The sequence below is a fragment of the Clupea harengus genome, chromosome 14 (genome assembly GCF_900700415.2).
Source record: "Clupea harengus chromosome 14, Ch_v2.0.2, whole genome shotgun sequence".
Lineage (NCBI taxonomy): Eukaryota > Metazoa > Chordata > Actinopteri > Clupeiformes > Clupeidae > Clupea > Clupea harengus.
The window spans coordinates 14,741,957-14,756,293 of record NC_045165.1 but is presented as its reverse complement, the minus strand read 5'-3'; the positions used below and the strand labels follow the sequence as shown (position 1 = coordinate 14,756,293).

The window sequence follows — 14,337 nt, the reverse complement described above, 5'->3', positions numbered from 1 at the left end:
GAGCAAACAAATAACAAAACAATTAAAATTAAAAGTGCAAGTAAAAACAGCATGGCAACTACAGTGAGAATGCAATCCTGAAAAGGTGGGTTTTGAGAGAGGATTTGAACTGAGGGAAGGAGTCAATGTTTCGGATGTCAGGTGGGAGTGAGTTCCAGAGTTTGGGAGCAGAGCGGCTGAAAGCTCTGCTCCCCATGGTGGTAAGCCGGGCAGAGGGGACAGTTAGGTGGATGGAAGAGGAGGATCTGAGGGAGCGGGTGGAGGTGGCAGTGGCAGTGTGAAGGAGGTCAGACAGGTAAGGAGGGGCAAGGTTGTGGATGGCTTTAAAAGTATGAAGAAGAATTTTAAAGTTGATACGGAAGTGAATTGGAAGCCAGTGGAGTTGCTGTAGGATGGGGGTGATGTGGTGGAAAGAGGGGGTGAGGGAGATGATACGGGCAGCTGAGTTCTGGACCAGTTGGAGCTTATGGAGGGATTTCTGGGGGAGACCAAAGAGGAGAGAATTACAGTAGTCGATACGGGAGGTGACAAGGCTATGTACAAGAATAGAGGTGGTGTGGGGGGTGAGGGAGGGACGGAGGCGATTTATGTTATGGAGATGGAAGTAGGCGGTGCGGGTGGAGATGTTGATATGAGATACACCAACAGCTGCACCTTCAGTCACCAGTCCGTCAAGCTCCTCAAGTTTGCGGACGACACCACCCTCATTGGGCTCATCTCTGGTGGTGATGAGTCTGCCTACAGGTGGGAGATTGACCATCTGGTGACCTGGTGTGGACAGAATAATCTGGAGCTCAACGCGCTGAAAACAGTGGAGATGGTTGTCGATTTCAGGAAGAACCCAGCCCCTCCCAACCCCATCACCCTGAGTGACGCCCCAGTTGACAGTGTGGAGTCCATCCGCTTCCTGGGCACCATCATCTCCCAGGACCTCAAGGGGGAGCTAAACATCATCTCCCTCACCAAAAAGGCACATCAGAGGATGTACTTCCTGCGGCAGCTGAAGAAATTCAACCTGCCAAAGGCAATGATGGTGAACTTTTACACCTCCATCATTGAGTCCATCCTCACCTCCTCCATCACCATCTGGTACGCTGCTGCCACTGCCAAAGACAAAAGCAGACTGCAGCGTGTCATTCGTTCTGCGGAGAAGGTGATTGGCTGCAATTTGCCATCTCTCCAGGATTTGTATGCATCCAGGACCCTGAGGCGTGCAGGGAAGAATATGGCTGATCCCTCCCACCCTGGACACAAACTCCTTGTGCCACTCCCCTCCGGCAGAAGGCTGCGGTCCATCAGGACCAAAACCTCACGCCACCTGAGCAGCTTCTTCCCGTCTGCGGTTGGCCTCATCAACAAGGCCCGGGACCCCCGCCCCCCAACACGGACTCTAATCCCTTTTTTGCACACTCCTGCTGTAACTTAATATGTGTATTGTTTATTGTGTATGTTTATTGTTTGCACCAACGTACCACAAAAAATTCCTTGTAGGTGAAAACCTACTTGGCAGTAAAAACCTTTCTGATTCTGATTCTGATATGTTAAATTCTCATCAATCCGAGATGTGTGCCAATAAGGCCAGGCAACATTACACCCCAATGGGGCTATTTTTTTTCCCTTTACTCCTATCAAAATGAAACTTTACACAATGAAACTACCCATGAAAAGTAATTTTTTTTGTATTACAAGTTTCTTTGAAAATGTATTTTAATATGCAAATGAGCTATACACTAATCGAATATGCCCAAAATACACCCAAATAGGCTTCATTTTTTCCTTTACTCCTACCACAATAAAACTTTACACAGTAAAAGTATACATGAAAAGTTACTTTTTTTGTATTACAAGTTTCTTTTGAAATGAATTTGAATATGCACATGAGCTCCACACTTATTTGCATAGGCAGAAACACCATTCATATGTATAACAAATACATCGGCCCATCGACAATTCCCGGAGACAGAGTACACATCAAATGCCGCCGCAGCTATTGTAAAGCAGAAAATATTGTACGTGATAATGTAATACCTTCTTTGCAACAAGTCAAACATATTCTCCGCTCAGAACAGAACTTCAATTTTCAAGAGCATTGCTTGTTCTGTGGACAACCAACTGTAATAGATAATAAAAATAAGCAGAGAGAGAAAATTGATATCTACCCAGTAAGAACAGGAGACTTCCAGGAAAGGATTTTGCAGGTTTGCCACTTAAGGAACGATGAATGGTCTGAGACAGTTTTGGGGAGAATGTCATCTGTCCATGACCTTCATGCAGCCGATGCAATGTACCACAACATATGCAACGCTAACTTTGATGGCTACAAAGAAGAACCAATAATAAAAGACGCCACTCAACTGCGTCGGACAGGTGCTACTCCCGGTGTGACTGTACACTTCTCTGGTGACATGATCATCCAATGCAAAAAGGACCAGTTCCTTAACAATAAGGAAAACAAACAACGGTTCTTGGTTTATCTCAGTGCTAAACTTGAGAAGGCTGGGTGTATCACAGACCATGCAAAGCACGATGCAGATGTGCTCATTGTCCAAACTGCCATTGCCTCTGCCAGAACAAAAGACACAGTCTTAGTAGATGATGACACAGACTTGTTAGTACTCTTGTTGCATCATGCTGATCTGAATGCACAGGAGCTGTTTCTGGCACCAGAACCAAAGGAAGCAACAAAAACAAGACGGATATGGTGCATAAAGCAGACGAAGGAGTTACTTGGTCCCAAGGTGTGTGACAATCTCCTCTTTATCCATGCCATTTTAGGCTGTGATTCTACGTCTCGTCTATTTGGCATAGGAAAGGGAATGGCACTGAAAAAAAGTAAAGAATGACACTAGCTTTCTCGAACAAGCTAAGGTGTTCAGCCAGTCACAGGAAAATGTGGGAAAAGGCATCATCATTGCAGCAGGTGAAAAAGCTCTAGTATCACTGTATGGGGGCGAAAAAGATGAATCACTGGATATGCTGAGATACAGGCGATTCTGTGATAAAGTAACTCAGAACTCATCTCCAGTGGAACCTCAAACTCTCCGTCCAACGTCAACAGCTGCAAAGTTCCATAGTCTTCGGGTCATTACCAAATGATGGAGTGGAAAGGGGGAAGTGAACGTATGGACTGGGGGTGGCATGTTTTGGATGGGAGATTTATGCCAATAATGACCGATCAGCCTGCGGCACCACCAGAAATACTAGATGTAGTCCGCTGCAGTTGCAAGAAAGACTGCAGCACAAAGAGATGCACGTGCAAAAAACATGGACTCCCTTGCACTGCCATTTGCGGAGAATGTCGTAATACTAGCTGCACAAACTCACAGTTGCCTGATTTATCAGATGAATATGACCCAGAGGGGAAGAATTAAGCAAAGAACAAACCAGGAACTGATATAGGGGGTGCCAGAACCAAGAGCCACAGAGAAGGGGTCGAGGATCCAGGCTGGATTTAAAAAAAAAAAAACTTTAAAAAGAAAAGCTAATATAAAATAAAAAACACCAAAAAAAGCCCTCCCCTGTTGTTGCTACCTTGTCGTGGTGGGGAGGCTTGTGTGCCTCCGTGGCCCTGAAGACTATACCGGCGGGGGGTTATACCCCTGGCAGGTATTACCTAGCCAGGCAGTTTTCAGGTTAGAGGCCAGTCTAAAAGCAGCATTGCCATCACCCATTGGCAGTAGGATGATTGGATGAAGTTTGGGCCGATGTATTTGTTATACACAGAGGTGTAAAGTAACGAATTACATTTACTCACGTTACTGTAATTGAGTAGTTTTTTTGTGTACTTTGTAATTTTTAAGTAGTTTTTGAAATCGGTAATTTTACTTTTACTTAAGTAGATTTTGACTGAAATATTGTACTTCGCTACATTGGAAATTACATCCGTTACTGAGTAAAAAAAAAACATAGTTCAAGGTGGGAATCGCGCACGACAATTCTCGCTGCAGTGGTGGATGCTGCATAGAGTGGATGATGGAGTCGATGCAAGGCACCGGTGCCGAGTCACGAGAGATAGATGGAGGAAGATGATAGTGCGGACTGCCAACAAGCTGCGGTCAACCAACAAGCTGAAGCACCGAACTTTCCGCCAGTTGAAATTAAAGAAGATGAAGAAAACCCGTGGCCACATCTCAGCAAGCAGTTTGCCTTCCAACATAAAAGAGGCAACAGCTATATAATGCTGTGTAAACTGTGCCTAACCCGCCAGTCAGAACTTTCTGCTTATAAAAATTCATCTTCAAATCTGCGCAAGCATGTGTTGGTAAGTACAGCATTTGTCCCTTTCCATTAGTAGTTCAGACAGCATTTTTGTCGTTTAGTTAGCTTTGCTCCATTAAGCAAAATATGCGTTTCATGGCACTAGTAGCCTCATTTTGGCTAGCACTTGCAACCGCCCTGAGTATGCTAACGTCGACAGCCGTCATCCAATAGACTAATAATAATTCGTTTCAGGTCATAGCATTATTATGTTCAGTCTCTCATATTGTGTTAAAGACTGCAGATCAGTCATCAGCAATGAAATACACCTCATAAACTGATATTAGGCTAATCATTTGGCTGGCTCCCATGCCTTGAAACAGAGCAACGTGAATGCGCACACCATCGTTGTCAGACAGTTGGACAAGTCAATGTGTATGACGTTATCTGGAATTTATCACGATGTTTAGTCGTGGCTTTGCAACGTGCAGGTCTTTCATGTTCATGCTCAGGGGTCTCGGTTAGCAAGAATTGAGGATTATGAATTGTGATGCATGTAGAAATAGAAAATAATGCTATAATTCTGTATATATACTGTAGGTCTGTCATCTCAAGTTGCTATTTATAGCTATTTCTGTGTTATGATGCACTCTTGATGGCAGCTCAATACTTAATTGTCAGAAATGTTGTTTGTCATTCTACAGGTCTAGTCTATGTCAGACAACACCTTGACCAGATGTTGGAGGCTGGAGCAAGTCAGACAACATTCATCAGATGAAGATGATTTATTTTCCTCAATGAAGTCCAAAAGGTCAGAAGGTACAGGGGAGTTAGAAGGGTACCTAGCCTGTGTCTCAGTCAATATGGATCTGCTGAACACCTTTCAGAATATCAAAAAACTGTCCCGGAAACTCAATACTGGCCTACCTGCCTCGGCCGCCTGCAAGCGACTCTTCAGCTGTGCTGGATTGCTGTTCAATGCAAAGCGAGCCCGGATGAACTCTACTCACCTTGAAAATCAGCTGCTGCTCAAACTCAACAAGAAGTTTGTAGACTAATGTTCTAAAGGTGGACATAAGTAAAGTAACCAAAGTTTACAGTGGGGCAGCGGCAGCGGCATTTTAACTTTTTATTTTAGCTGTCATGTGGTTCATGTCCTCCCAAAAGTTCTTAAATGTTGTGTTGACATGTTTAATGTTTAACATGTTTATTGTCATTGCACCTATATTCCTAAAGATTCTCCTTTAATTAAAAATAACTAGTTTTTGTATTGGATTTATGACTCCTTGTCCTTTTTTGCACTATATAGGAGCGGCCCCCATCAAGTTGTTGAAAGTAACTAAGTAACTTTTACTTAAAGTACTTTTTACTTGAGTAGATTTTTAAATGGGTAATTTTACTTGTACTTAAGTAAAATTTCATCAAAGTAATTGTACTTTTACTTGAGTACAACATTTTAGTACTTTTTACACCTCTGGTTATACATATGAACGGTGTTTCTGCCTATGCAAATGGGGACGTTTTCAATAAGTGTGGAGCTCATGTGCATATTCAAATTCATTTCAAAAGAAACTTGTAATACAAAAAAAGTTACTTTTCATGTATACTTTTACTATGTAAAGCTTTATTGAGTAAAGGAAAAAATGAAGCCTATTTGGGTGTATTTTGGGCATATTCGATTAGTGTATAGCTCATTTGCATATTAAAATAAATTTTCAAAGAAACTTGTAATACAAAAATGTTTACTTTTCATGGGTAGCTTCATTGTGTAAAGTTTCATTTTGATAGGAGTAAAGGAAAAAAATAGCCCCATTGGGGTGTAATGTTGCCTGGCCTTATTGGCAAACATCTCGGATTGATGAGAATTTAACATATTTCCTCAACTAGGATTTCTTAGGACTTTTAGTATGTTGTTCTGGACACCTCAAAGAAATAATCTAAGCTTCAAAAAATTCTTTTACAATTTATTCTACTTTTGGCTCCAAAAGGGGTTAGTTTGCCTGGACTATGGGTGGAAGGAACACTCAGGCTCTTTCTTCCCTATTTTAGCTGCGCGCTAAATAACACTAATGGGCGGGGTTAGGCGCTGATTACGCTGGTAAGGCGTCGACACATTCAGATGAGGTTCTTGTTTGATAAATACGATGCAATATACCGTGCGCTATATGCGGGTTGGCAAAGGCGCAGATTGCGCTGCGGTCGCAATGTTAGTAAATGAGGCCCTGAGACTCCCCCGGCGTAATGGTTGGCTCCAAGAGCAACTAATTGGACTGATTGAGCCTGAAGTGGCTGTGCCTCATTTTCATGAGAGGAGGACTGGCTGAGAGAGATATTTTCAGAGAGGCAGTAAAGAGCACCAAAGAGGACTGGTTGAGGCATGAAGGTAAAACACTTCCCTGATGTGAGGAGAAGTGTTTTGGGTCTAGATGTGTGGACACCGTTTGCCTTGTTTTGTGTGCCTGGTTCTGTGTGCCTTGTCTGTGTGCCTTGTCTTTGTGCCTTGTGTTGTACCTTGTGTGTGTATGTATGTATTATCTATATGGCTAGTATATGTACTTAGTTTCGGGCTTAGTGCCTGGGCCTAGTTTGGGGCCTGGCTTGGGCCTTGAGAAAGGTGCCGGTATTTGGGCCTAATCGGGCAAGCAGGTGCCCAGGGTGCCAGGCACTTGAGTTTCTGTGAGTACTGCCGGTATGATTGATTTGTTTGTTTGTTTTATTTCATGGGCACATGTGTTGGGGTGCTTTAGCGCAGGGGTCCCCAACCTTTTTTGCACCACGGACCGGTTTAATGTAGGCATTATTTTCACGGACCGGCAGATAAATACAGCAAAAATAAAATAACGCGACCGGCATAAAAACGAATGTTAAGTGCATGAAAAATACAACTCACCATTGTACTGACTTGTACTTTATCCTATAAAGCAGTGGTTCTCAAAGTGGGGGGCGCGACACTCTCCCGGGGGGGCGCGATGTCACAGACAGAAAAAAAAACTAACTTATGACTGTTTAGTGAAAGCTCCCTCCGTGGCGAAATGCAAAGGACTGCCTCGTTTGCTAGCTTGTCGCCACATAGTATGCAGAGCGGACTTGGTGCGTGAGTCACCTGTTGCGATAAAACCGTATTTTAAGTATGACTCCTGGTATTGTCTGTTAAAAGAAGCTTTCTTTTTCTTGGAGGTCGTAGGCTCTTCTTCTGGCTCCTCAGTTGGCCTTTTCCCCTTCGCAAAGAAGCTCTCCAAGGACGTTTGTTTCTTACTCATTTTCGCTAGTTTGCGGATTTATTTTTTTGAGTAACGTATCACGTGACCGAGACAAGCGTCTTGACGTGTCAAGAGGCACAGGCGAATGTTGCATCGGGGAAATAAGTCGTTTTTCAAAATAAAACACCTTTCAGACTCTAATAATTTATACAACGGAAATTATATAAATAATTTATTCTTTCTTTGCGGCCAGGTAGGAAATGCCTCACGGACCGGTACCGGGCCGTGCCCCGGTGGTTGGGGACCACTGCTTTAGAGCCCTTGTTAATAAATATACGGTATATATTTTTGTACGGAAACACCTGCACTCTTCTTCCCCACTACACCACCAAGTCCAGTCGCCACATCCCCAAATAATAGGGGGTGACTGGTCGGTCCCTCACATTATGCTATTAAACTAATTATTTCAGTAAAATGTACATCCAGTTGTTGTCTATTGTACATCAAATCCCATTCAATTTCACTGAGAAATACCAAGCAAACAACATTGTTTAACTGCTAAAATCTCATTACAACACTGTTATTCAACTGATTTTTCATGTCTTTTAATTAATAACGGTTTGGACAGTGAAAGCAACATCTAAATACTGCCATTTTATGTAGGCATAAAATCCTGTTCTATGACTGATATAAATTGCAAATATTTGCTTAACTGTAGAATCATTTTGCATCTGTCAGGGTTCGCAGGAAGGACACAATTGCAGACCAAAACTCAGGACAAAAACGGTAAAGCACAGAAAAACAAAACACAGAAGTCCCCAACTTAAGAGTCCAAAAACGGGCAGGGCGAAAAACATCAAAACATGGAAGTAAGGCAGCGAAGGAATATGGGCATGCATACAGAAAACAGGACACAGACTCTCTCACCATACTCAGACTTATGAACCCACGCGAAACACAAGAAAGACTCAACTTAAATACCAAAAGGGGGAAACAGATAACAAGACACAGGTGAACTAAACAAGGGGAATTAACAAAACACAGGAGAAACAAATCAGAATAAAAAACAGACTAATAATTGGGAACAGGTGAGGGGTGGAGACACAGGTACACAGAACAGGAACACAAGGCAAGGGTAAACACTGGAGCACATGGCAGGGACAATTAAGCACAAAGGACTAGACACAGGAAGTAAACGATGGCAGACAAGAAGTAACATAAGAGGACAAAAGGGATACAAAGTAAAAGCACTGGACAGACAGAGCACAGACCTGACAGCATCAGCTGTTAGTACACAGACCAAGCCTTTTTTAATGAAAACATATGCTCCAGCTCAACCAAGATAAAACAGAGGTATTGATCATTAGTGAAAAAGCTGAAAGATTTTAATACACTAGCACTTAACACCAAGCACCAGGCCAGACACCCAGATCTCAAGTTTGAAACCCATATCAAAAATATAACTAAAACATCTTTTTATTACTTAAGAAACATTGCTCCCGCCAATCCGCCTCCTCTCGCCTCATACCTAAGGTTCATGGTAAAAATGGTGAGATCGTGACCAACCATTTGGGGATTAACAATGTCTTTAAACAATACTAACAAAACAGGATGAAAACTCCCCAAAAATTGAGAGCTTCTTTGACAAACTTACATTCCCCTCTATCCCTTCGAAGCACAATTCACCACTTGGGGGAGATATCTCAAACACAGAAATCCTAGAAGCTATTAAATCTTTAAAATGCAATAAAACACCTGGGCCAGATGGCTTTACCTAAGACTTCTATAACAAATTTGCACCTGAACTATCCCCACTGCTTCAAGCCATGTTTAATGAATCCTTGTCGTCTGAAGAGCTTCCACCAACCCTACAACAAGCTGCTATTACACTTATCCCTAAAAAAGGTAAAGACCCACTACAGTGCGCTTCTTATCGCCCTATCTCTTTACTGAATGGCGATTATAAAATTCTGTCTAAAATCCAAGCCGCTAGACTTTCGATTGAGTTGAATGGAACTACCTGTTTTCTGTGCGCAAGCAATTTGGATTTGGTGAAGCTTTTATATCCTGGATAAAATTTTTATATGCTCAACCATTAGTCGCAGTAGTTACCAACGGTCAGCAGTCTGAATATTTTTCCCTGGGTAGAGGCACCCGCCAAGCCTGTCCCCCCTCCTCTTCACCATTGCAATAGAGCCGTTAGCCATTGCCCTTAGGCAATCTGATGAGTTTCCAGGCATAGTGAGAGGTGGACTTACTCACAAGTTATCCCTCTATGCCAGTGTTTCTCAAACTTTTTCAGACCAAGGACCACTTAGCCAATAAAAAAACTTGCGGACCATCTAACTAAATAGTATATCCCTGGAACAACATGCCTTCTACCCAGATTTGGCGCCATACAATTGTTAGTGGCACATGATTTTCGCGGGTGGGCACTCCTTTTTTACGTACCGGTAGGCTAGTTAGAGATATGACGAGTTTCTAGAAATAACTTAAATCCAACCTCAGCACACCCCCACCAGTCGTGCGGGTATTCCCAAGTCCCAAATAATAATAATAATAATTATTATTATTATTATTATTATTATTATTAAGTCCAGATTGCCGCAGCGCGTCTCCGACTCTCAACCCTTTCGGCTGCTAGGTCTGTCGCCGCTCGCTGCATGTGGGTCCCCCTTGTCCGCAAGACCCACTGTTACCGCGTTCCACCGTCATTCACTGCACCCGAGGAAACAAACACACACAGGTTATAAGCCATTTAGAACATCACCGCTCCATGTCCCCCACAATCAGAAAAATTGCAGCAAGTTTTATATAGCACAGCTTACTCACCCATCATCCTCTGACTTAGTGGGAAGAATGGCACTGCTTCTGCTGAGACATGAGCCGAGTGATGTCTGGCTCCAGACTGGAGAGTTTCAGTCTCATATTTGGCTCCACGTTGATCCGGTTGCGTTGCTTTGTTTTCAGACCAACAAGTGTGGAAAATCCAGCTTCACAGTTGTAGGTGGTTGGAAACGGCATCAACACTTTAAGAGCCAAGCCAGCCAGCTCAGAATGCTCAGGTTGGACATGGACCCAAAAGTCTGTCAAACATTTATCTCTGAAAGTCGTTTGATGTGTTCTTTGTCTCCGAATGGACTTCTGATTCACTCATGGCCTGCATCTAACTCTGGGAAATATCTTCCCAACTGCGAGTGAAGGCCTTGCAGATGTTCCTTGAAGGCTGCAACAGTGTCGCCATCCAGCTGCTCTTCGGTGGTGAGAAGAAAATCTGTGAGTGTCGAAAAACTGTCATATTCCTGGCGATCGAGACGGCCACACCACAATTCCATCTTGAGGCGTGCAGCTTTGATTTTGTCCTGGACATTGAAGACTGTGACAGCTTTTCCTTGCAGTGCACCTTCCTTGCAGTGCATACACTTCATCACTAGGATGAAGGAATAACATCACCTCGTCGCGCAGTTCAAATAAACGGGTGAGGACTTTCCCACGCGACAGCCAGCGAACTTCAGTATGAAAAAGACGTTTTTTATGTTCGCTTCCCATTTCTTCACACAACACATTAAAAAGACGTGAGTTCAGAGCTTTGCCTTTGATTGTGTTAAGCAATTTCACAGACTGGTCCAGTACTGCCTTGAGACACGGGGGCATCCTCTTGACAGCCAGCTGTTCTCTGTGAATGCAACAATGTGTTGCCGTGGCCAATGGTGCTACTGCGCGTACTCGCGCTGTTAGTCCTCTATGATTTCCAGTCATCGCAGTTGCACCGTCTGTACAAATGCCAACGCATCTTGTCCAGTCCAGGTCATTCTGTGTAATGAAATCGTCGAGTGAGTCAAAAATAGCTTCTCCTGTTGTGTTGGTCGGGAGGGAACGACAAAAAAGAAGATCATCATGCACTTCCCCTGCATATACAGTGCCCTCCACAATTATTGGCACCCTTAGTGAATATGAGCCAAACAGGCTATGAAAAAATATGTCTTTGCTGTTTATCCTCTTGGTCTTTCACTTAAAATATTCACAAAAATCTTACACCGGACTACTTGCGGAATGATATGAAAGTGTGAATTAGAAGCAGAAACTCAGTTGCCAATGACAGCGGTCAATATCTTTTCGCAGCAGTGGATATCAAGATATTACGGACCTGCGAACGTTGGGGTGGCCCATTCAAATCAACGGAACTTTTTGGAACATTCTGAAGAGCCGTGTAATAATCTTTAATAGATTGGGCTACTACTGACTCTGTTCTCTTCGTTCTGAGTTGTATGTTAGAAATGTCGCAATAATTTACTTGTGGCCGTCGCGGACCACTAGGGGGCTCTGGCGGACCACCAGTGGTCCGCGGACCACACTTTGAGAACGACTGCTCTATGCAGATGACTTGCTATTATATACATCTAACCCTATAACTGCAGTTCCCTCAATTGTCAATACTCTAAATCAGTTTGGGAAAATATCTGGCGACGGTGCGAAAAGTATACTCAGAGTGACGTGGAATTTAAAAACGTATAAACCGTTTATTTTTGGAATTTTCCACTTAATATTTTCAGGCCACGGTAAACTTTCCACAGTAAATTTTCGGGCCACGGGCTCGATTGTCACCCCAGAGGCTTAAATGTATTGCCCTTGCTGTTTAAGAGTGAGTGACTAATGCTTAGCTGTTGTTTCAGAACCATGGACAGCGCTTTTGGGTGCGTGTACTGAAAAGGAGTAGAGATCGATACACAGACAGAACACGTCACTAGTTCTGTTTCTTAAACCCAATTCCTAGTCCGGCCTACAGTTGGGTCTGCTTTTTGAGTCCTGAACCCCAGACCGGAAAGGTCTTGTTCATCGGAAACATAACAATGACAATAACAGCAAAAGGTTTTACGAAATAAAAATTGATAGGTATATAATCATTTTAATCAGAATTATGTTTAACAATAAAAGTGAGGACAGTTCTTTATGCCATTAAAATAATTCATACAAAAAACATTTTATAAAAATAGTGCATAAACAGTCTAATCGAGGAAGGGCACTAAAGTATATGGCATGCCAGTTTGATGGTCACAAAAAAAATCCATTCATATACCTAGCCTATGATCATGAATTGAGGAAAAAGAGATTCATTATCTGTACACTTGTGTGGTCATAATAAGGTACCTGAGTGTTGAGTAATGACTACTCTTCACTGATAATTGCTGGTGATTTTGCTAATTCTTCTTATGCAATCTCATGACTCAGACTCATGATTCAGACTCTCTATTAAAGAATGCCCTCACATCCTCTCATTTTAGAAGGCCAAATACAGATACAAGCAAATCTACAGCTGTGACTTGTCTCTGTTCTTAGACCTATATCCATTATTTTTCCTGGCAAGAATCTTCCCATTGAATCAGTCAGAATTTTTCAGAAATAGACAAACTTTCCATGGAACGAGGGATAAGAAAAAAGGCCTATCTGCTGTTGAACAAAACATTTTTGATTATTTTGTGGTATATATAAGTCAAAATGTTCTTTTAGGCATGCTGTTCAGTGCTGTTTAATAGTTGAGATTAGTTCAATTTCAAGCAGTCAATCATGGAAGGTAATTGGGAGCATGAGAGCCTCAGAAGTCTTCATTTTAAGTACATTAAGCAGTAAATGCCAAGTATCTGGTGTTACATGCTGAATCAATAAAAGTTGCCCCATCTTACAAAAGTGAACATGGAATAGTCTCTCAAAAGAAACACACCAATGTGCAGCATTGCAGGCTGGAAACCTCAGCTGAAGTAGCAAACAGTTTCAATGTCTCTCTTTCAACCAGATCAGTCTAGATCATTTTGTTGAAGGAACACTGAGTTTCCAGTGAGGTCAAAGGTGAGGAAATGTGGTCAGCTGATCACTGAGGACGAGAGGGCTCCATGTTTAAGCAGGGAAAGATGCACAGATCTCCAGGGGCCTAATCTCACTCAGTGGATCTGCTGTGGAGGTATTTCTGTCAACTGTCTGTGGCTCTTGCACGCAGGACCCAGCATGGCCCGAGAGATCCGATACTATGAAACCTCCAGTAGATGGAAACCTCCGTTAGCCTCTCTCAGCTCCTCCTTCTTGCGCGCCTGCACCAGGGAAAACACCACTCCAGACAGCGTGTTGCGTCCATACTGGCCCGATCGGCTGGTGAGGCGTTCCGCGTAGCTGGACCTAAGGTTTAAGTTATGATAATTCATTCAGCTGATATATTTATCCAAAGTCACTTACAGAAGGTGAGAAATGTTAATAAAACTAACAAAATTTACGACAACAGAGACAGCATTAAAAATCATAACAATAAGTATTTTTTTTATTTTGACGCTTTTCATATTTTCCCTCTCATTATTGTTAGTTGCCTGTTTAGTTAGTTGGTTATATATATATAGTATATATATATTTGCATTGGAGTGGAGAGTGTAGATGTCGACAGTAAAGATGGTATCGGACCTATGCTCTCGGCTGCTGATGAAGTAGGTGCGGACGCCACCCTGCTTCTCGCTCACGCCCTTCACAAAGATGTCGCCACGGAACTCGCGCTTGAAGCCGCGATCCGCCAGGATCTTGCTGGTTCCCTCTGGGACCTGGATGCGCCCGCTGACCCCCGTGCTGTCCATGCGGCTGGCCAGGTTCACAGTCATCCCCCAGATGTCATACTGGGGCTTGGTGGCACCAATCACCCCAGCCACAGCTGGGCCATGAGCAATACCTGGTGTTCATGAGGGAAGAATGGTTGCAGTTATCAGAAAATAGTACCTCTAACCGTAATACTACCTTCCTACCTATATGGTGTCTATACAGTTGCAATAATACTACATCAGGCCTAAACTCTGATGCCACTCTGAGCCAGATTTGTCTGGCTACAGAACCACTGCTTCATAAATTATCATCTGAATTAAAAGGTTTATCTTTTCATATGCCACTGAATAGTTTTTTAATGACAACA

General features: G+C 42.9%; 1 protein-coding gene across 1 annotated transcript; it reads right to left on the bottom strand.

Annotated features, from left to right (window-relative positions):
• Positions 1-13,417: 13,417 nt before the first annotated feature.
• On the bottom strand, positions 13,418-14,296 carry LOC122133494 (adenylate cyclase type 8). The gene is made up of 2 exons (XM_042709813.1): positions 13,842-14,296; positions 13,418-13,565 (listed from the first exon to the last, which is right to left on the bottom strand). The coding sequence occupies exons 1-2, from the start codon at positions 14,030-14,032 to the stop codon at positions 13,418-13,420; spliced, it is 339 nt and encodes a 112-aa protein (XP_042565747.1). The 5' UTR covers positions 14,033-14,296.
• Between the last annotated feature and the right edge of the window lie 41 nt (positions 14,297-14,337).

Coding starts and splice junctions, on each gene's coding strand:
- LOC122133494 (XM_042709813.1), bottom strand. CDS start 14,032: ATGACTGTGAACCTGGCCAGCCGCATGGACAGCACGGGGGTCAGCGGG. Junction 13,566..13,841: donor ATCAGCAGCCGAGAGCATAG/GTCCGATACCAT, acceptor CTTAAACCTTAG/GTCCAGCTACGCGGAACGCC.